The following is a 20398-nucleotide window of genomic DNA, read 5'->3' as shown; positions in this document are numbered from 1 at the left end:
GTGTTCAGATGAACGGGCGAGTGGAACTAACAGGTGTCAGCAAGGAGTGAAAAAAAAATTGGTTCGTTGGCAAGAGGGAAAGAGGACAGGTAAGAAAAGGTGCGTTACCCCAGGCAGGGAATCAGCAAAGCAGCTCAGCCAGTAGTGACAGGCCGGTAAGTCTTGTGCGAGGTCATGAGAATCGGGAACATAGTCCTGAGGATCACGAAGTAGGGGCAGCGGAACGAGGCGGGCTAGTCTGTCCATCTCCAACATGTCGAACTGGGAAGGTTTAAATAAATAAATGAAAAGAAGAATAATTAACACGTTTCATCGGCGCAGCGGGTGAAGAAACATTCATTCCATCGAGAAATAATGGGGTCGCAGCAATAAAGTTTGTTGTTGAAAGGAACGCAGGACTTTTTGTTTGCTTGTTCGTTTTAAGAGGCAAAGAAATCCGCACCGTGTAATACAATCAGCATGGTCTCAAAAGGTGTCAAAGTATTCCCCACGTAGTCTAAGAAGTAGAGATCTATAAAGTTTGATCAAACTGACTTTTGCATTCAAATAAAAGATTCAAACCAGTTTACAATTCAAATCCACAACCATTTTGGGGATATATCAGCAACACAACATTCATGTGATGAAAACACCACGGGGGAGCAATAGAGAATGCATGAAAGGTGGTGCAAATGCAGGTGGCGCTGCACCGTGCCACTACGGGAACGAGCCACGGGGAAGAGTTCCGGAGAGGTGCTCATGAGTCCAGAACTTCCGGCATAGTTCTCACCCCAACTGTACTGATCAGGCTCTGTGAAGCACGAACACCTGTCATAAGCCAGAGCAGCATGTCTGGGCCGGCCACCTGCCGCAACCTCCAACAAATACACGTTGAGCCCCACCCACCCAGACTAACCATCTTCCTTGGCACCCTTCAAAAATGCTCCGATAGCACCCAGGTAGCCCTCATGTCGCAGGAACAGGGCCTGGACCTCACCCTGAAGCACAAAGATTACAAGAATCACCAAATAAAGAAAACTTGATGGTCAAACAAGCCAAAACCTGCCCCAACAGGTTATACAACCAACCTTGGACCAGTAGTTGATGCCAAAAGAGATAGAGTGCATGGTGGCCGGGTGTTCGCGAATGAAGAATCCCCCAAAGTAGACTGTGTGCAGCGAGTGCAGCTTTGCATACAGTGACGCCAACTGCCCCACATTGTTGCTTATCATATGCAGCAGGCTCTTTGCCATGTCCTCTGCCTCAAACCCTGGGGCAGAGAATGCACCCCGGCGAGTTCAATGACGCCATTATGGTGTGAAGGCCAACGTATGAGAAATGAGAAACACGTCAAATCAACATTGATGAAAACTCCATTCCCATTTTACTTTCCTTCTCACCGTCCTGTGCTGTTGCCCCCTTTCCGAAGCTACTGGCTATTATTCCTCCGGAGAGTCCTCCAACCCCGTAGTTGCCGCCATAAATATCCCTAACCAGCATGTCCACAGGTGTGTGTTGGCCGGCCGCAGCAAGCGCAAGCAGGTCATCAAAATTCTGAGGAGGAGACAGCAAAGTGAGATGTACTTGGACACGGTAAACCTGTCGTGTGGAAATGATGGATCGCAAAGGTGAGCCTACTCCATGACCCAAGAATCGCCTCCCTTCAGTAAACTCTGTCCGTGGGCACAAATCAGGTGACCAATCGGTTAATGCGAGTGGCATGCTGACGATGGAAGATTCGCTCCGCCAAACCTCAACTTTCTGGGAAGGCAGTGCCACAACAGGAATCCTCAAACTTACTCATGGCTTTCCTCGTACAGCTCATCCTGTGTAAGGGAGTGAAAGTAAAGAAAATGGGTGCACGTACAAGAAACTCACCTTGGTGTGGGTAAGCAGTGCACCGAGACCCCAAAACGTCCCCCCTCCGATGGAACTGCCACCGATGCGCTCATAACTCTCCTCGGATTCCACCTTGAGTACGACACAGACGTGACTGCAATCAACGACCGCGGCTAGAACCAAGGAGAAATAACGATCGGTACAAACAAACAAACATACGGTACCCGTTACAAGGAAACGGAGCCACTCGAAGGGTAGCATTTGCCGTATAATTTGTAATCCACAAACAATCTTCATAATGATAATCAAAACGATGAGGTGTAAAAACGAGATGACGGTTCAAGTAAATAGCAAAGAGCACACCCCGGTTAGCGGTTAGCACGACACCTTGATTACGGACACGCCAGAGCCAACGGACACGAGCAGGTAAGGGAAGATGTCCGGGTGAGTGTTCTGGAAGCGGAATCGAGGAGTACTGCGCTTGCAGTATGAGAATGCCTCGTGGGGGATGTTACGTAGAAGGAAGTTGCAACCTTTGATGAGACACTCCAACTCATCCTCTTTGTCCACCCTATGGGAAAGAGGATCGATAAGAATATACCGGGACAAGGGGTCCACCGCCCCCACATAACATCCATCAACCACCGCCCAGTCCACCCTCTCTGCACCCAAAAACCACACCTGAGACCGAGCTTTTTCTCAATGAGCTCCTTGTACTTGTGCGCACCGCCACCAGTAGCTTTGATCAAAGTCGGCGCATCGGGTCCCCCCAGATGCCCTTTAACAAAGTCCAAACAAGCTTCCACAAAGGCGTTCTCAAAGCGCACAAAGTGCAGGCGTGTGCTCTCCTCTTGCTGCTCAGATATCTCGTACAAGCACTCGGCCTGAACAGCGGGGGTGACAGGTCACACGGTTGGCAAAACCTCCCCATCTCAAAGGAAAAAAGAGGCACGACAAAAGGCTATTCGGCAGGTCAAGCCTGTTCAACTTCCCCGTCCCATCGTTCACGCTCCAAAATTACAATTTTGTAGAAGTAATTGCACCTCCTCATTATATTATAGTCAACAAGAGGGTTCAGAGAACACCTTACCCCACACAGTGTTCAGCTGTATAATTCAATTGAAATAAAATAAAGATTTTAGAAGTTGTAGAAAAAAAACAAAAAACATTTTTCAGATATAAAACAAGCGGAGCAACATTCAATGTACACCGCCCCCCATACCAAATAAATAAATAAATAAATAAATAAATAAATAATCATCCGGCACCCGGCGACGACGTCGTGCAGCGCCTGGGGATGCAATAGGGAAGGAGCGGGGGACAATAATTTTAAAGGAAATATAAAATAAAATTCCGCAAGTCTAGTTCCGTTGAAGCAGTCTTATACACCACCATTATTAGTCCCTCACTGGTTCCACCAGAGGGGGCCGAAAAGTGTTCTCTCCGTCCATCCGTCCGTCCTGTGGCTTTTCAGACTTTCACTTTTTTTCCCCCATACCGTTTAAAATCTTCAACTGAAACTCGGTACATGGCTTCATCACACGACACTTCATCACACGACACTTCATCACACGACGTACATAGGCCAACGTCGTGAGGGACCTTCCATTCCGAGGTTCCGTGCATCGCTCCTGTTTCTCTACAAAACATCATCTCATCCCTTCACACAATACGCTGATGCTCAACCTGATAGATTCAATAAGCCTAATACCAGAATCCCACTCAAGAGTCAGACATTTTCACCAATTTCCTCCTCCCAAAAACGCCACGTACCTTGGAGTGCTTGCTCGAGTGAACACGTGCCACTTTGTGCTGTACCGTTGCATAATAGGCCAGTTTCGTCAACGAGCCACCTGCAAAAAAAAGAGGAATATTTCATAAATCATAAATCATTGCCTCAGTCACATAATCACTTACTAGTCACCAAACTGAGCAAATAACTAACTAAATATAGCCCTCCCCTCACAACCCCCCAACCCCCCTCCCACCACTCCACCAGTCGTCCTCCTACCTCCATTCCCTAAAACGGACGCATGTTCCTAAAAGGCCTTCCCGCTGAGACCGCCTGACACCGGTCCATCTCGTCCTCGAGATGCACCACCAGCCACAGGGAGTAGTAGGTGTTATGATCGACCCACATGGTCCTCGTGAGAATGTGCCGCACAAGTACGTACACAGGTTCTAGTGTGGGCACATTCACATCCCCAAGGACGTGGTGAAAGCGCAACCGGAGTGAACGTGACAAAAACGTTTCAACAACGCAGAACCACCAAGACTGGTCTCTCCTGACTGCGTTGTCTGAGGAACATCGGTTAATACATCGAAGCTAAGAGACCTGGACTTCTGGGAAACCACGAGCACTGGTTCTTAATTCACCTTCTCACATGTTCCTGTTTATCTCTGATGTTATTCATCAACTTCATTTGATTCACAACAACATGGAGGGGACGGAACATAAACGATCCTTTTCCCCGTGATACAAGTCCATCACAAACTAATGGAAACGACAAAAAAAACACAAACAATGTTGGATTCCAGGGTCTTTCGGCTGCGGATCTCAAATACACCTCTCACATCCTCTTACCTCACTCCATACGCCCCACAGCCCCTCTTTCCCCCCTGACACGCCACACCTCCTCTTCCCTCCAGACACCCCACACCCCCTCTTCCCTTACAAACACCCCACACCCCCTCTTCCCTCCAGACACCCCACACCTCCTCTTCCTTCCAGACACCCCACATCCCCTCTTCGCTTACAAACACCCCACACCCCCTCTTTCCCCCCAACACGCCACACCCCCTCTTCGCCTCCAGACACCCCACACCTCCTCTTCCTTCCAGACACTCCACATCCCCTCTTCCCTTACAAACACCCCACACCCCCTCTTTCCTCCCGACACAACTCCTCTTCCCTTCTAACACCCCACACCCCTCTTCCCTTCCAACACCCCACACCCCCTCTTCCTTCCAGACACCCCACACCCCCTCTTTCCCCCCCAACACGCCACAACCCCCTCTTCCCTCCAGACACCCCACACCCCTCTTCCCTTACAAACACTCCACACACCCTCTTCCCTTACAAACACCCCACACCCCTCTTTCCCCCCCCAACACGCCACAACCCCTCTTCCCTCCAGACACCCCACACCCCCTCTTCCCTTACAAACACTCCACACCCCTCTTTCCCCCCAACACGCCACACCCCCTCTTCCCTGCAGACACCCCACACCTCCTCTTCCTTCCAGATACCCCACACCCCCCTCTTCCGTTGCAACACCCCACATCCCCTCTTTACTCCCGACACGCCACACCCCTCTTCCCTTCCAACACCCCACACCCCCTCTTCCCTCCAGACACCCCACATCCCATCTTCCTTCCAGATACCCCACATCCCCTCTTCCCTTACAAACACTCCACATCCCCTCTTCCCTTACAAACACCCCACACCCCCTCTTCCTTCCAGACACCCCACACCCCCTCTTCCCTTACAAACACCCCACACCCCTCTTTTCCCCCCAACACCCCACGCCCCCTCTTTCCTCCTGACACCGCACACCCCCTCTTCCCTCCCGACACCTACACCACCTCTTCCCTCTCGACACCCCCACATCCCCTCTTCCCTACTGACACCCCACATCCCCTCTTCCCTCCCGACACCCCCACGTCCCCTCTTCCCTTACAAACATCCCCAGCTCCTCTTCCCTCCCGACACCCCACATCCCCTCTTCCCTCAAGACACCCCAAACCCCCTTCCCTCTCGACACCCCACACCACCTCTTCCCTCCCGATACCCCACATTCCCTTACAAACACCCCACACCCTCTTCCCTCCCAACACCCCAAACCCCCCCTCCTCCAGACACCCCACACCCCCTCTTCCCTCCAGACACCCCACACCCCTCTTCCCTCCCGACACCCCACACCCCTCTTCCCTCCCGACACCCCACACCTCCTGTTCATCCATGAACATTCTTCATAACCCGCAACCCCACTTCTCCACTCCCCCACTCGAGCCATTCCCCCTCTCCACCCCCAATCCCCCACTCCCTTCCCCATCTCTCTCCCTCGCTCCCTCCCTTTCCCCATCTCCTTCGCTCCCTCCCTTTCCCCATCTCTCTCCATCTCCCTCGCTCCCTCCCTTTCTCCATCTTCCTCCCCCTCCCTTTCCCCATCTTCCTTCCCCCTCCCTTTCCCCATCTTCCTCCCCCTCCCTTTCTCCATCTTCCTCCCCCTCCCTTTCCCCATCTTCCTCCCCCTCCCTTTCCCCATCTTCCTCCCCCTCCCTCCCCCTCCCTTTCCCCATCTTCCTCCCCTCCCTCCCCCTCCCTTTCCCCATCTCCCTCCCCCTCCCTTTCCCCATCTCCCTCCCCTCCCTTTCCCCATCTCCCTCCCCTCCCTTTCCCCATCTCCCTCCCCTCCTCATCCCCCATCTCCCTCCCCTCCTCATCCCCCATCTCCCTCCCCTCCTCATTCCCCATCTCCCTCCCCTCCTCATCCCCCATCTCCCTCCCCTCCTCATCCCCCATCTCCCTCCCCTCCTCATCCCCCATCTCCCTCCCCTCCTCATCCCCCATCTCCCTCCCCTCCTCATCCCCCATCTCTCCCCTCCTCATCCCCCATCTCCCTCCCCATCTCCCTCCCTCCTCATCCCCCATCTCTCCCCATCTCCCTCCCCTCCTCATCCCCCATCTCCCTCCCCATCTCCCTCCCTCCTCATCCCCCATCTCTCTCCATCTCCCTCCCCTCCCCTCCCCCATCTCCCTCCATCTCCCTCCCCTCCCCCCTCCCCATCTCCCTCCCCTCCCCCATCTCCCTCCCCTCACTCCCCCATCTCCCTCCCCTCCCCTCCCCCATCTCCCTCCCCTCCTCATCCATCTCTCTCCATCTCCCTCCCCCATCTCCCTCCCCTCCTCATCCCCCATCTCTCTCCATCTCCCTCCCTCCCCCTCCCCCATCTCTCTCCATCTCCCTCCCCCTCCCCCATCTCCCTCCCCCTCCCCCATCTCCCTCCCCTCCTCCTCCCAAGAGCTCATCTTGTACCGATATCAATAGCAAAGCGCTTTGCGTTCGCCAAGTTCCTGAATATCTCTCCAGAAGGGAGTCGCAGACTGTGGTCGAAGTATCCTCCGCTCCCTCCTCTCCCATTCTCCGCATCACCAGGTTCATCGGGTGAAACCTGCGCGCCGGGCGCGGCCATCTTGGAACGTCGAACGGTTTGTTTCATTCACTCAACTCAATCAGTTTCCTTCAATATTATTTGGTATTTCAACCTTTTATTCAACAATTTAATCGTCATATTACCTCAAAATTTCCCCCATTTCCATTTGTCCTTGTGTCCGATAGACGTAACGGGATGAGTTCGCGGTTTATTCGCGTCACGTGATTCCCATGAGAGTGGAGTCGTGTACATCTTGAAAATACAAGTTTTTGCGGGGCCGATGGCCTCTCCCCCTGCGGCGAAGCTGCTTGTAAGGGAACTCGTGTTCGATTATTAATTATTATATTAATGTTAATGTTGTGTTGATCATGATGGACCCAAGGGTTTCCAATGTCCGAATTCATTGTACTCACGGGACGGTGTCGCGGGTCACGTACTCCGCAAACATACCGAGTACATTGTGTGTTTCAATGTAAACGAACATGATACAAGTCGTGACTGGAATAATGACCGTGAAACAACAAACGGATGACGTCACATCCGTCAGGTCCCGGCGAACTTCCGGTATCGGAAACTTTATTCACCTCGTCAGTAAATTTCCTCCGAGTTGTGATGAAACTGTATTGTCACTGAAATTGGAACTTTGTTTTTTTGTCTCAAATTATTTTATATTTGTAATTTTTTTTTATATATAATCAGCTGTAATTACATAACTCTCGTCCTTCACGTTCCACGGTGTGACCGGCTCCAGGTGCCGAACATGGCAGATGCCCAACAGGTGAGCTCGTTACCACTGCCGCCACCGCAGTATTATCGGCAGTACACGGACGAAGCCATTCAACGGGGCACGACCCCTCGTCCTCCAGCACCCGTCTTGGACCGTTACCAGATGTTCGGAAGTGATTTCCATTGTGATGATCTGATCATTCGACCCCTCGAGAGCCAGGTACACACGTCTCGCCAGGTACACACGTCTCGCCAGGTACACACACGTGTCGCCAGGTATACACACGTCACGTTCCCTGATTTCACAAAAACACTCCCCACCTTCACCGTGATATGAGGGAAGTCAGTCTTTGGTGAGAACCCTCCCAACCCTCACCACCAGCCCTCGTCAAAAACCCTTCACACCCGGGCGCGAGGCCCCCCAACTCTCCCCTGCTCCTCGCACTCGCGAGCCTCCCCAACCCCCCTCCTCCCCGACCCCCACCCCTCGCCAGCCTCCACGACTCCGCCTCCCGCCTGACCCGTCGCACCCCCGCCTCCCGCCTGACCCGTCGCACCCCCGCCTCCCGCCTGACCCGTCGCACCCCGCCTCCCGCCTGACCCGTCGCACCCCCGCCTCCCGCCTGACCCGTCGCGCCCCCCGCCTCCCGCCTGACCCGTCGCGCCCCCGCCTGACCCGTCGCGCCCCCCGCCTGACCCGTCGCGCCCCCCGCCTGACCCGTCGCGCCCCCGCCTGACCCGTCGCGCCCCCCGCCTGACCCGTCGCGCCCCCGCCTGACCCGTCGCGCCCCCGCCTGACCCGTCGCGCCCCCCGCCTGACCCGTCGCGCCCCCCGCCTGACCCGTCGCGCCCCCCGCCTGACCCGTCGCGCCCCCGCCTGACCCGTCGCGCCCCGCCTGACCCGTCGCGCCCCCGCCTGACCCGTCGCGCCCCCGCCTGACCCGTCGCGCCCCCGCCTGACCCGTCGCGCCCCCGCCTGACCCGTCGCGCCCCCGCCTGACCCGTCGCGCCCCCGCCTGACCCGGCGCGCCCCCGCCCCCCCCGTCGCGCCCCCCCCGACCCGTCGCGCCCCCGCCTGACCCGTCGCGCCCCCCCCTGCCCCGTCGCGCCCCCGCCTGACCCGTCGCGCCCCCGCCTGACCCGTCGCAACCCCGCCTCCCGCCTGACCCGTCGCAACCCCGCCTCCCGCCTGACCCGTCGCAACCCCGCCTCCCGCCTGACCCGTCGCACCCCCGCCTCCCGCCTGACGTGTCACAACCCCGCCTCCCGCCTGACGTGTCACACCCCCGCCTCCCGCCTGACCCGTCGCAACCCCGCCTCCCGCCTGACGTGTCACACCCCGCCTCCCGCCTGACCCGTCACACCCCCGCCTCCCGCCTGACCCGTCACACCCCCCCCTCCCCCCTGACCCGTCACACCCCCGCCTCCCGCCTGACCCGTCACACCCCCGCCTCCCGCCTGACCCGTCACACCCCCGCCTCCCGCCTGACCCGTCACACCCCGCCTCCCGCCTGACCCGTCACACCCCCGCCTCCCGCCTGACCCGTCACACCCCCGCCTCCCGCCTGACCCGTCACACCCCCGCCTCCCGCCTGACCCGTCACACCCCCGCCTCCCGCCTGACCCGTCACACCCCCGCCTCCCGCCTGACCCTTTTTTATGTAAAAGTAAAATCCCAAGCTGTACCTCTCCCTCTGTGTATATCGAGCACCTGGAAGTTTTAAAACATCCTTGGCTGGCACAGCCACAGAGCTCGTTACCATGTTGACCTCTGGGTCATCATTTATCAAACTCCAGGCCGATTCATCCACAAATAACTCAAACCCCCACAAGGCATCACTGTTCTTAAATCCTCTCACAAGCCTGCCGTCCATCTGTTTTGGGATGGATGTTTCACACCCACTCGAGTTTCCTTCAAGACGAGACTTGTCTTTGTCCACAGCAGTCATTGAGAAACTCACCAAATCGCACTTGCTGTTCATAGGTTAAGGATGTGAAGTTACCTTAATCAGATACAGTAATTCCGTTAAATATTTGGTTATCTCATGCCTTGCATTTTGGGTATTTTTGTTTTTGGGAAATTATTTGCATGAACATATCCCATCCCTCAGGGAATCTCACGCCTATATCCGCCTGACGTGGATCGCCGACGAGAACTCAAGAAACTAAACCTGTCCATTTTGGTCAACTTCCTCGACCTTCTGGAGGTCCTGGCACGCAACCCGGCAAACATGAGACGCGAGGAAAAGCTGGAGGACCTCAAGCTGCTCTTTGTTCACGCACACCACCTCGTCAACGAGTTCCGCCCTCACCAAGCACGAGAAACTCTTCGCGTGTTGCTCGAGGTCCAGCGAAGGCAACGGAGAGATGCCGCTCAACGGTTCAAATGGCAGCTGGAACGGGCGCGGGAGGTGCTCGGGGCCTGTCGCACCACCCTCTCCTCCACCTTGCCGGAGATTGAAACACGACCGGCCACGGAGCCAGGAGAAGGGGACGCGACGGAGCGCGTGAGCCCCCTTGATGGAGAGCGTGTGGTCAGGGAAGGCCAGGGAGATGAGAGCGTGTCAGGGGGAGAAAGCCGGCGAGAACACGATTGGCAGTCCGAGGCTGGACCACAAACTCTGGCGAAAGAACAGATCTTGGATACCCCAAGCCGGAAAGACGTGCTGTTGTGTGAGATTGTTGATGCAATGACGTAAAGGAGCAAAGCTTGTGCATGGATAATGGTATTTGGCAGGGTTTCTCGTATTGGGGGAGGGGAGGGTTTACGGTGAACACCCCATTCTGGAAACCTTTCCACAAAATATTTGAAGGCTGGTTGAGGGGTGTTGTTGCCAATGGTGAAGTCTATTCCTGCATCAACCATAATGGACTGGTCCATGTGTACATCTTTCACTATGTAAAAATGCTGTGAAGTTCAATCAGCATTTACTCATATTGTAAATGACAAACTTGTATAATAAAACGAATGCATAAAAAAAAAAAATGGTTGAGATGCATTTTACATCACTCCATGGTTCATGTGCTTGTTCAACAATAAGATATTCTCAAACCATTGCTGGGGACACCTGCGATCAGCGTTCATACAAGATAACTCGTAGCTCACAAGTATGGACCACTCGATATTTGTTTATCAGGAGCAGCTTTGCCTCCGAACATGATTCTTGGATCTGCTTCTGCAGTAACTAGTGCGTCCTATCATTGGAATGTTACAGGATAAGTTGCAAGACCATTTTGGGACCAAAATATTTCAATAGCAAGAAGGAAGTGCAAGATGAGACACCTTGATGACAGCATGATAATCAGGCCCTGAAACCGATATACTATCCACAAGGTATATTCCCATTTGAGCAGATCAATCCATGAGGGGGTCTTTGTGGGTAGACTTCAGATGCTAGTTGCCCGACACAACGGATGGCACGGGTCAAGGTAGCGTTAAACTAAAATGGAATACTAGTCTCCGCAGGCTTGTGTCAGTGGAACAGATAAAGGATGGATTTTTAACTGAACGCTGCCCGGACTCGATTTAACCGAAGGCCACGACACCAGGACCAGGCCCTGGCAGAACAAAACAGAATGATGTGCTTCCGAATGACTTTATATGATCATAATCACACAGTCTCAAATTCTTGAATAACCACCAGATTTGACAAAAAAAAAAAAAGCACAAAATTGATTTTCACAAATTAATCTACCATTCACATTTTATAGAACAAGAAATATACATCATATACCCACTTAACCGTTTGACAAAACGGTAACCACCCTGTGAGCACAGAGGATTCATCAAAAGACTTTCAATAACCAGGAAGGAATGAGACGAGGATACGAACGTGTATCCCGAGAATAAATCAAGCTTAAATCACAGTGATGGATCAATGGTAGTCATTTGCCAACCTTCTGGGGGGGGAGGGGGGCTTCACCCATCTGTACACTTGAAGCTGTGATCCTTCAATCCCGCACAACATGCTCTGCTTGTACAAATCAACTCGAGGTTTGATTGCCAAATTACCACTCAATTGGTTGAATAATCCTCAATGGGGTGTTCTGGGGACTGATCATTAACCTGGGGTCGCAGGTGATCTCGATGAATCACCTTCAGCAAGGCAAGACCAAAGCTTCAAAGGAACAGCCAAGAAAAAAGGCAAATAAGAACTGAGGATACCAACCAATGGTTAGAAAAACATTTCCCATGTATAATAAATAGGAGCAAATCATAAATGTAGTTTTGCAAAAATACAGATTTCATAAACCCACACTATACAGGACTGCCCCAACCCTCCACCCCCCCTCCCCAAGACAGCCACGCCCCACGAGTCAACCATTATGGCGAGAAGAGATGCTCCGGCCGGACGGCGTCATTGGTCTGACATCTGGGAATATCCCATAGCACCTGCCCCAAAGCCTTAAAACAGAACCCAGGGGTTGGACGATTGATCTGGTGTCGATGCTCCAGGTCTTTGGGAGGGAATAAAATAAGTAAAAAGGTCAAGGTTCAAGACCTTCCAAAATGACTTCAAAAACTGGTAAAAACAGTGCAACAGTGGCACAGCATGACTCATTCACCAAGCTCGGAGACACGAAGGCAAGCTGCTAAATGAACCATGGCCGAAGCATTCGAACATGGGTTAAAGGTTAAACAATGAACCTCGCACACCACTTTCACAGCTTCAGCACACACCTTTCCACTATGACCCTTACCCTGCGCTGGTGAAGTCCCCCCAAGAGTCCCCCTTTGTGGAGAGCACCTGCTGAGTACTTGGTTCATCCAGGTCAAGCAGCATCGCTGTTCGAGAGAGAGAGAAAACACGAAATACGATGTAATCCAACTACCTAATCCACAGACACGTTTCCTGCAAACTACAGCTGCAACATAAATATGTTCACAACAAATTACGACTTTTGGGCATAAACCCTCATTTCACCCACAATCATGTGTGATGGCATGGCATACAGGTCGTGGCACCTACCTCTGAGCTCTCCAACCCAGGTTCAATTTCACTCGACTATCAACTGCCATCCTGGTGTTTCGCGTGCAGGACGAGGAATCGATGTGTGCATCGTCCCTCGGACGGACGTTAAGCCGATACATTATTCGATGGAGGTTAAGGAGCCCAAGATCCCACGGTGTCTCATAAAGTATGTACGCTGTCATGGGTAACTTGGCGACGTCCCACATTCATGTCCCAACGTGTAGGGGCACTGCATCAGCAGCACAGCAGTGCCCCAGTAACAATACAACCAGCACTACAAATCCACGATCGAATCTCAGTCCAGCACGCATTGTTAACAATAAACAACAATTATAGTAATTTTTAAAGTCAACTTTTATAACAGTATGACCAGCACTTATTTACAGCTCATGGAGAGCAGTCACTGTTGGTGGTTGTCCCAGCCACACGAGCCACATTCCCACCGGCGTTAAGAGATGGGCCTTTGACCAAGTTGGCTGCCCACTTTGATCCCCTTCTGACCCAGGATCATCAACACAGCGAAATTAGAGGTACTGTTGCGGGCCAGGTATCGGCGAGCACGATCGCTAGGTGGAGCAGTAGGGTCGACTCTGCCGAACACCCGGAATTTAGATCGTACCTTTCGGAAAACTCCGAGGGTACGGGTCCCTTTTCGGACCGTGAATCGTCAACAATTCCACCACGTGGTTCATGTTATTTGCCAAACTTCAAAATACCTAGACCCACGTGGCAAGCTACCGAGTATTCACACCCTCGACGGCACTCGTACGGGACGAGCCGTATGCGCGCTCGACCCATGCGTGACCCGAGCGGATGGTCACCGAGCTCCCGTCGGTCCCAAATGCACACCACTACGGCAACAACGGCCTTCTTTAATTCTCCCAACATGCACCACGTTAAACCAAGAAAAGAAACACAAAAACGAGCTGATACATTTAACAAATAGGGTATTTATTAACAGTCGGTGGAGAAGGAGGGAAGCACGTAAGGGCAGAGTTATCACGACTAATAAGAGATGCAAGGCAAATAATGTACAGCGAAGGCACTTAACAATTTACTACTTAAAGACGGGCCCACCGACACACACACACACACACACACACACACACACACACACACACACCCACACACACCCACACACACACACACACACACACACACACCCACACACACACACACACACACACACAGACCTGTCCACCTCGTGTGGTTTGGCTGACACGAGCGAACCAGGCCAGCATCGAGATGCGGTCCGAAGAACCAGGCGTCAGCGACGAAACGAGCAGAGCCCAGAACACGCGCTCGAGGAAACGGCCCGAAGAACCAGGCGCCAGCGAGAGCAATCAAAGTCCAGAGCTCCGCTCAACACTCGTCCCGACAACCAAAAATAAAATAAAATAAAATAAAATAAATAAATAAAAAAAACTTTCCTTCCGCACTCGTCCCGACAACCAAAACTCTCCTCTTGTTCCTCTCGCGCTCGTCCCGACAACCAAAACTCTTCTCTTTTTCCAGCAGATCCGCCGCACTTATCCTCGGATCTCCTTTCCTTTCTTTCTCTCTCGCCGTCCGTTCAGACGTGGCCCTCTCTCATTGGCTGCCCGACAGCAATCTCGCTCGCACCCCTCCGATTGGCTTAGAGGACGCCATGCCCGTATTTGGAGCGAAATCAAAGATGCCAATGCCCCAAAGAAACCCCGCCTGGCACATTGGACTCCACCCACGTACGTGCCGACACGCACGTAGGCCATGGCGTCAGTGTGAGGAAGCGAGGTGAAGGTGAGGGTGATGTAAAAATAAAAGAAAACCCTGACTATCAAAATAACTCTGCAGCGCATAAACATTTAATTACCCATGAAACAAGGGAAAGGGAGCTATCTATCCACATTTACTTATCAAAATAACTGAGCTATAGAACCTGTATGTTGAGTGCTCATGGCTTCCAGATTTGTAACAGTACGACAAACAACATCCTGTGTCACCCCTTCATGAACGTTGATGCACGACTTCAATCAATCACAGCATTTGACCACGGCTCGACATTAACGGAAAATGCTCAGCCCACCGATGGGTTAACATTAGTCTTCAAGGACAAGTTCCTGCCGTACCAGCATTTTCCGTCTCGGGCTTCGTGACCGGCTGGCCGGCGGGTTGGCCGACCGTCTGACACGCCATCCCGGTTGGAGGTACCAGGGTGGGGACCTTGCAGCCAGGTGGTGGAGGCAGCAGTCCAATGGGGCCAGCTGCGGATGCCCGAGGCTTGGCTGGTGTTCCTCCATCCTTCTTCTTCATGTTCTGAGCACGTAGGTACAAAGTGAAAAAAAAAAAAATCTAATTTAAAATTGAACGTTTTTTTGGTCTTTGTAAAAATATATATATTTTGGTCACGGGGTCTTGACCCAGCGACATGTCATTTGCGGCTTCATCGGTGCACCGTCGTAATAAAAACACAGCATCACCACAGCTCATCAACAGCAACATGCCTTGGATACAAAACCATCTCACCCCGATATTCAACTTGATCGTCTGCCCTTCCTTGAAGCCGAGGTCCAACTTTGGACCGGTATCCGGCTGCTGTGCTTCACGAGACATCTCCAACTCCTGCTTCACCCACCTGCGAGGATAAAGAATCACCGGTCATCCACAAAGGTCCCATGTGCCGTGTTCGCGTCACAAGCTGCTATTTAAACAACTATCAACTCAACAAAAATGAACAGGTTTGAATCTTGTATTAATTCATCCAAACAGGTATCCTTCAGACCCACTTGAAATGGTCTTGGAGTGAAACGTTGAAGTCGAAAGCATCTCCTCGATCCGCGAAACCGATACCAATAAAAGCGCTTCGTCCTATGGAGAGACAGCGACGCCATTGCCATCTTCAAAACCGAAACGTCCCCTCAAACAGATTCAAACTTTCCTTTAAAATCTGAAACTATTTATGAAATCTGAAATTTCAGAAAAATATGAAACTACGAGTAGAAACTGCTAACAAATGCTTTTTTTTTTTTAAAAACAATCTAAAAACTTCCTTTCGAGGAACAGATTCAGTTCCTGTCACGACGACCTACCGACTATTTATCACAAAGGTCACACTCGTCTCTCAGCTGTCGAGCCTGGGTACGAATCTCGGCCCAGCTACAAACTGTCATCCTGGTGTTTCACAGGCAGGACGGTTGTGTGCCGTCCCTCGGATGGACGTCAAACCGAATGTCCCGTCTTCCGGCATTCGTTGGTGGAGGTTAAAGATCCCAAGGTGTCCTTCGCAAAGAGTGGGCGAGCCATTTTCAGCACCCTGAACAAATGACAAATTCCTGTGCTCTAACCTACAGGGGGCACTGCATCCGCAGCACAGCTGTAGCCCCCCCCCCCTCCACAAACGATGCTATTCGCAGTCATGTGCGACAGACGAAAGAAGATCACAAAGGTCACACCGAGTCTATCCATTTTCCTTACAGAGAAGGTTCAACCATCCCACCAAGTTCACGCGCTTCTTGAAAACGCTGATCTACTTCCTTTTATAAACATGTCCCTTTTGTGAAATTAAATTTCCGTGTGCAGGGACGTACGGGCAAGTACAACACTTCCCGTGTTGGAGGTACCTCCGCCAGACCGAACAATTAACGTTTTTGTATCCCACTGATGGGTCAGATCTGCAGAGACGTTAACCAAATCTAAAATCGGCTTGTTCTTGTCACCGACCCAACTGATCCACAAAGTTTTGTCATAAATCCGTCCACAACTTTTTGAGATATCGTGCTCGACTGAGGTTTTGGCCCAGTCTCTCAATGGTGAAGAATCGCTTAAAAACGTTTTTAAATCCTCGTTTCCAGATCCAGATCTTCACCAAAATCTAATCAATTCATCCTCGTCGCATATCAGGCAAGTCCACTAAGTTTTCTCTGAACCCGTCCATAATTTTTGAGATATCCTACTCACAGACAGACGGACAAACAAACAAACAAACAGGAGTGAGAACATAACTTCCGTCCGTCTTCGATGGTGGAGGTAAAGATGAGCAGAACCGATGATAAAGATTCGACAGTGGGGGAATAAACGGGGCAAGTACAGGACAGGACAGGAAAATGTCCGTCCGGTCGCCGTGTACTCGTAAGCTCTTCACTTGTCCATGCGGTGCGTCCATTCCAAAGTTGTGGCTTTCAAATAGTCAGGGATGAATGAATTGTGTGGCTATTACAAATGATCACCAACAATGTTTTACAGTCAGGGTTTTTCGTGTCGTACAGATGGTTTTACTCTTCTGTGGAAGTTTGCTCTCTGCGACCCACTCGCATCGGTAGTTCATCGCGCTCGGAAAGCTCTTCCACGCAGTCTTCGACCACCCAAAAAGGTTCAGCCTTGAGCCCACAAATCATTGTAAAAGTAAATCTACAGATTTGGGGTTTTGTGTGTTACCCAACATGCAAGAGGGATAAGTGTATTCTAATGAACCGTCGGTTCTCCAAGCAACCCTCCCTGCGGTCGATGATGTACGTTGGGTAATCTAGCCACACTTTTCACTGCGGTATCACCTCGTTTTATTTCCAACCACATCATCAGTCTCACCGTTATCGTCCTGGATACGAATGACAAAATAACGACTCGAGTCGGTAACGCTCTCGATGGTGATACCGGGATACTGGTCCACCGGCGCTTGCGCGAACAGCTCCCCTACGTGCAGAGACATGGGTGGGAAGGGGGGGGGGTGGGATTTGAGCTACAAGGCATGAGGAGGTTGCACATCTTACTTGTACAATGTAAATTTTAAAGGAAAACAGTGCAAATACGCATTTTTGAAAATTCTGACGTCTCACCCTAACGCAAGTGGACTCATCCACAGGGAAGGTATTTTGTTAACAACGGAGGGTGACAAATACCCAGGCAAGAGGTCAACGGCATCCTCACCTGACGTCTTGTCCTCCAGTTTTATGTATGCCACCTTGCCCTTTGAAGTTATCCGCATCCGGCCTGTCCAATCCGGCCTATCCAACTTCCAATCTGCCGCTCTGGGTGGTGGACAGAAAAGCCAGGATAGGAAGCAATGTGAATGTACACGGAGTTTAAAAAAAGGGGGATTTAATGGGGGTTCACAAGGTGTTACATCGAAAGCTTCACCTCGTCACAAATTGTAACATCCACGTACCCCATTACCTGCACCACACGGGCATCGACGTACCCCATTACCTGTACCACACGGGCATCGACGTACCCCATTATCTGCACCACACGGGCATCCACGTACCCCATTACCTGCACCACACGGGCCTCGACGTACCCCATTACCTGCACCACACGGGCATCGACGTACCCCATTACCTGCACCACACGGGCATCGACGTACCCCATTACCTGTACCACACGGGCATCGACGTACCCCATTACCTGTACCACACGGGCATCGACGTACCCCATTACCTGTACCACACGGGCATCGACGTACCCCATTACCTGTACAACACGGGCATCGACGTACCCCATTACCTGCACCACACGGGCATCGACGTACCCCATTACCTGCACCACACGGGCATCGACATACTCCATTACCTGTACCACACGGGCATCGACGTACCCCATTACCTGTACCACACGGGCATCCACGTACCCCATTACCTGTACCACACGGGCACCGACGTACCCCATTACCTGCACCACACGGGCATCGACGTACCCCATTACCTGCACCACACGGGCATCGACGTACCCCATTACCTGCACCACACGGGCATCGACGTACCCCATTACCTGCACCACACGGGCATCGACGTACCCCATTACCTGCACCACACGGGCATCGACGTACCCCATTACCTGTACCACACGGGCATCCACGTACCCCATTACCTGCACCACACGGGCATCGACGTACCCCATTACCTGCACCACACGGACATCCACGTACCCCATTACCTGTACCACACGGACATCCACGTACCCCATTACCTGTACCACACGGACATCGACGTACCCCATTACCTGCACCACACGGGCATCGACGTACCCCATTACCTGCACCACACGGGCATCGACGTACCCCATTACCTGCACCACACGGGCATCGACGTACCCCATTACCTGCACCACACGGGCATCGACGTACCCCATTACCTGCACCACACGGGCATCGACGTACCCCATTACCTGCACCACACGGGCATCGACGTACCCCATTACCTGTACCACACGGGCATCCACGTACCCCATTACCTGCACCACACGGGCATCGACGTACCCCATTACCTGCACCACACGGACATCCACGTACCCCATTACCTGTACCACACGGACATCCACGTACCCCATTACCTGTACCACACGGACATCGACGTACCCCATTACCTGCACCACACGGGCATCGACGTACCCCATTACCTGTACCACACGGGCATCGACGTACCCCATTACCTGCACCACACGGACATCCACGTACCCCATTACCTGTACCACACGGACATCGACGTACCCCATTACCTGCACCACACGGGCATCGACGTACCCCATTACCTGTACCACACGGGCATCGACGTACCCCATTACCTGTACCACATGGGCATCGACGTACCCCATTACCTGTACCACATGGGCATCGACGTACCCCATTATCTGCACCACACGGGCATCGACGTACCCCATTACCTGTACCACACGGGCATCGACGTACTCCATTACCTGCACCACACGGGCATCGACGTACCCCATTACCTGTACCACACGGGCATCGACATACCCCATTACCTGCACCACACGGGCATCGACGTACCCCATTATCTGCACCACACGGGCATCCACGTACCCCATTACCTGTACCACACGGGCATCCACGTACCCCATTACCTGCACCACACGGGCATCCACGTACCCCATTACCTGCACAACACGGGCATCCACGTACCCCATTACCTGTACCACACGGACATCCACGTACCCCATTACCTGTACCACACGGGCATCCACGTACCCCATTACCTGTACCACACGGACATCCACGTACCCCATTACCTGTACCACACGGGCATCCACGTACCCCATTACCTGTACCACACGGACATCCACGTACCCCATTACCTGTACCACACGGATATCCACGTACCCCATTACCTGTACCACACGGGCATCCACGTACCCCATTACCTGTACCACACGGACATCCACGTACCCCATTACCTGTACCACACGGACATCCACGTACCCCATTACCTGTACCACACGGGCATCCACGTACCCCATTACCTGCACCACACGGGCATCGACGTACCCCATTACCTGCACCACACGGACATCCACGTACCCCATTACCTGTACCACACGGTCATCCACGTACCCCATTACCTGTACCACACGGGCATCCACGTACCCCATTACCTGCACCACACGGACATCCACGTACCCCATTACCTGTACCACACGGGCATCCACGTACCCCATTACCTGTACCACACGGGCATCCACGTACCCCATTACCTGCACCACTCAGGTGTTCACGTTCCCCATTGAGATCATTCATCCAACTGACACATTACAAACACACAGAGATCTTGTTTCATGACCCAAACCGACTCCTTTCTGACCTGTATCCGCGATTTGAAGCTCGAGGTGGAATCCGATAAACAAGAACCTCGGTCTTCACACACAGAACGGACTCATAAACCGCCTCAGCCATTGCGTGGAAACTGCGGAACCGGAAACACGTCGGATCCTCGAGGCCGCGTCATCAGCAGCAGATGTTT

The 20398-nt window shown here is 52.7% G+C and overlaps 3 protein-coding genes across 7 annotated transcripts in view; 1 reads left to right on the top strand and 2 right to left on the bottom strand.

Moving 5' to 3' along the window:
* PANK4 (pantothenate kinase 4 (inactive)) overlaps positions 1-7045 on the bottom strand; it is a 24239-nt gene extending 17194 nt beyond the window's left edge. For both annotated transcript variants that reach the window (XM_085847765.1, XM_085847766.1), the window contains exons 1-10: positions 6858-7045; positions 3592-3671; positions 2500-2702; positions 2206-2389; positions 1858-1950; positions 1380-1533; positions 1068-1249; positions 896-977; positions 690-790; positions 109-261 (exon numbers count right to left, since the gene is read on the bottom strand). In XM_085847765.1, coding sequence (XP_085703891.1) covers positions 109-261; positions 690-790; positions 896-977; positions 1068-1249; positions 1380-1533; positions 1858-1950; positions 2206-2389; positions 2500-2702; positions 3592-3671; positions 6858-7041 — 1416 coding nt within the window. In that variant the 5' untranslated portion in view covers positions 7042-7045. The remainder of the gene's footprint in view (positions 1-108; positions 262-689; positions 791-895; positions 978-1067; positions 1250-1379; positions 1534-1857; positions 1951-2205; positions 2390-2499; positions 2703-3591; positions 3672-6857) is intronic.
* On the top strand, positions 6816-11373 carry MED7 (mediator complex subunit 7). Of its 4 annotated transcripts, XM_085847791.1 has the most exons (4): positions 6816-7030; positions 7161-7285; positions 7727-7921; positions 9813-11373. In XM_085847791.1, exons 2-4 carry the CDS (start codon positions 7256-7258, stop codon positions 10398-10400), a joined length of 813 nt encoding a protein of 270 aa, XP_085703917.1. In that variant the 5' UTR covers positions 6816-7030; positions 7161-7255; the 3' UTR covers positions 10401-11373. The 4 variants fall into 4 exon arrangements, with proteins under 4 accessions (XP_085703917.1, XP_085703918.1, XP_085703916.1 ...); XM_085847792.1 differs by lacking the exon at positions 7161-7285 and having other exon boundaries at positions 6904-7030; XM_085847790.1 differs by lacking the exons at positions 6816-7030; positions 7161-7285 and adding an exon at positions 7363-7539.
* Positions 11282-20398, bottom strand: NECAP2 (NECAP endocytosis associated 2). Its single transcript, XM_085847793.1, has 8 exons — positions 20240-20398; positions 17577-17677; positions 17238-17342; positions 15440-15521; positions 15180-15288; positions 14783-14969; positions 12403-12487; positions 11282-12159 (listed from the first exon to the last, which is right to left on the bottom strand). The coding sequence occupies exons 1-8, from the start codon at positions 20329-20331 to the stop codon at positions 12108-12110; spliced, it is 813 nt and encodes a 270-aa protein (XP_085703919.1). The 5' UTR covers positions 20332-20398; the 3' UTR covers positions 11282-12107.

The sequence above is a fragment of the Eptatretus burgeri genome, chromosome 11, assembly GCF_056783735.1.
Source record: "Eptatretus burgeri isolate ZD-2024b chromosome 11, Ebu_testis_v1, whole genome shotgun sequence".
Taxonomy (NCBI): Eukaryota; Metazoa; Chordata; class Myxini; order Myxiniformes; family Myxinidae; genus Eptatretus; species Eptatretus burgeri.
This window is presented reverse-complemented; position numbering and strand designations above follow the sequence as displayed.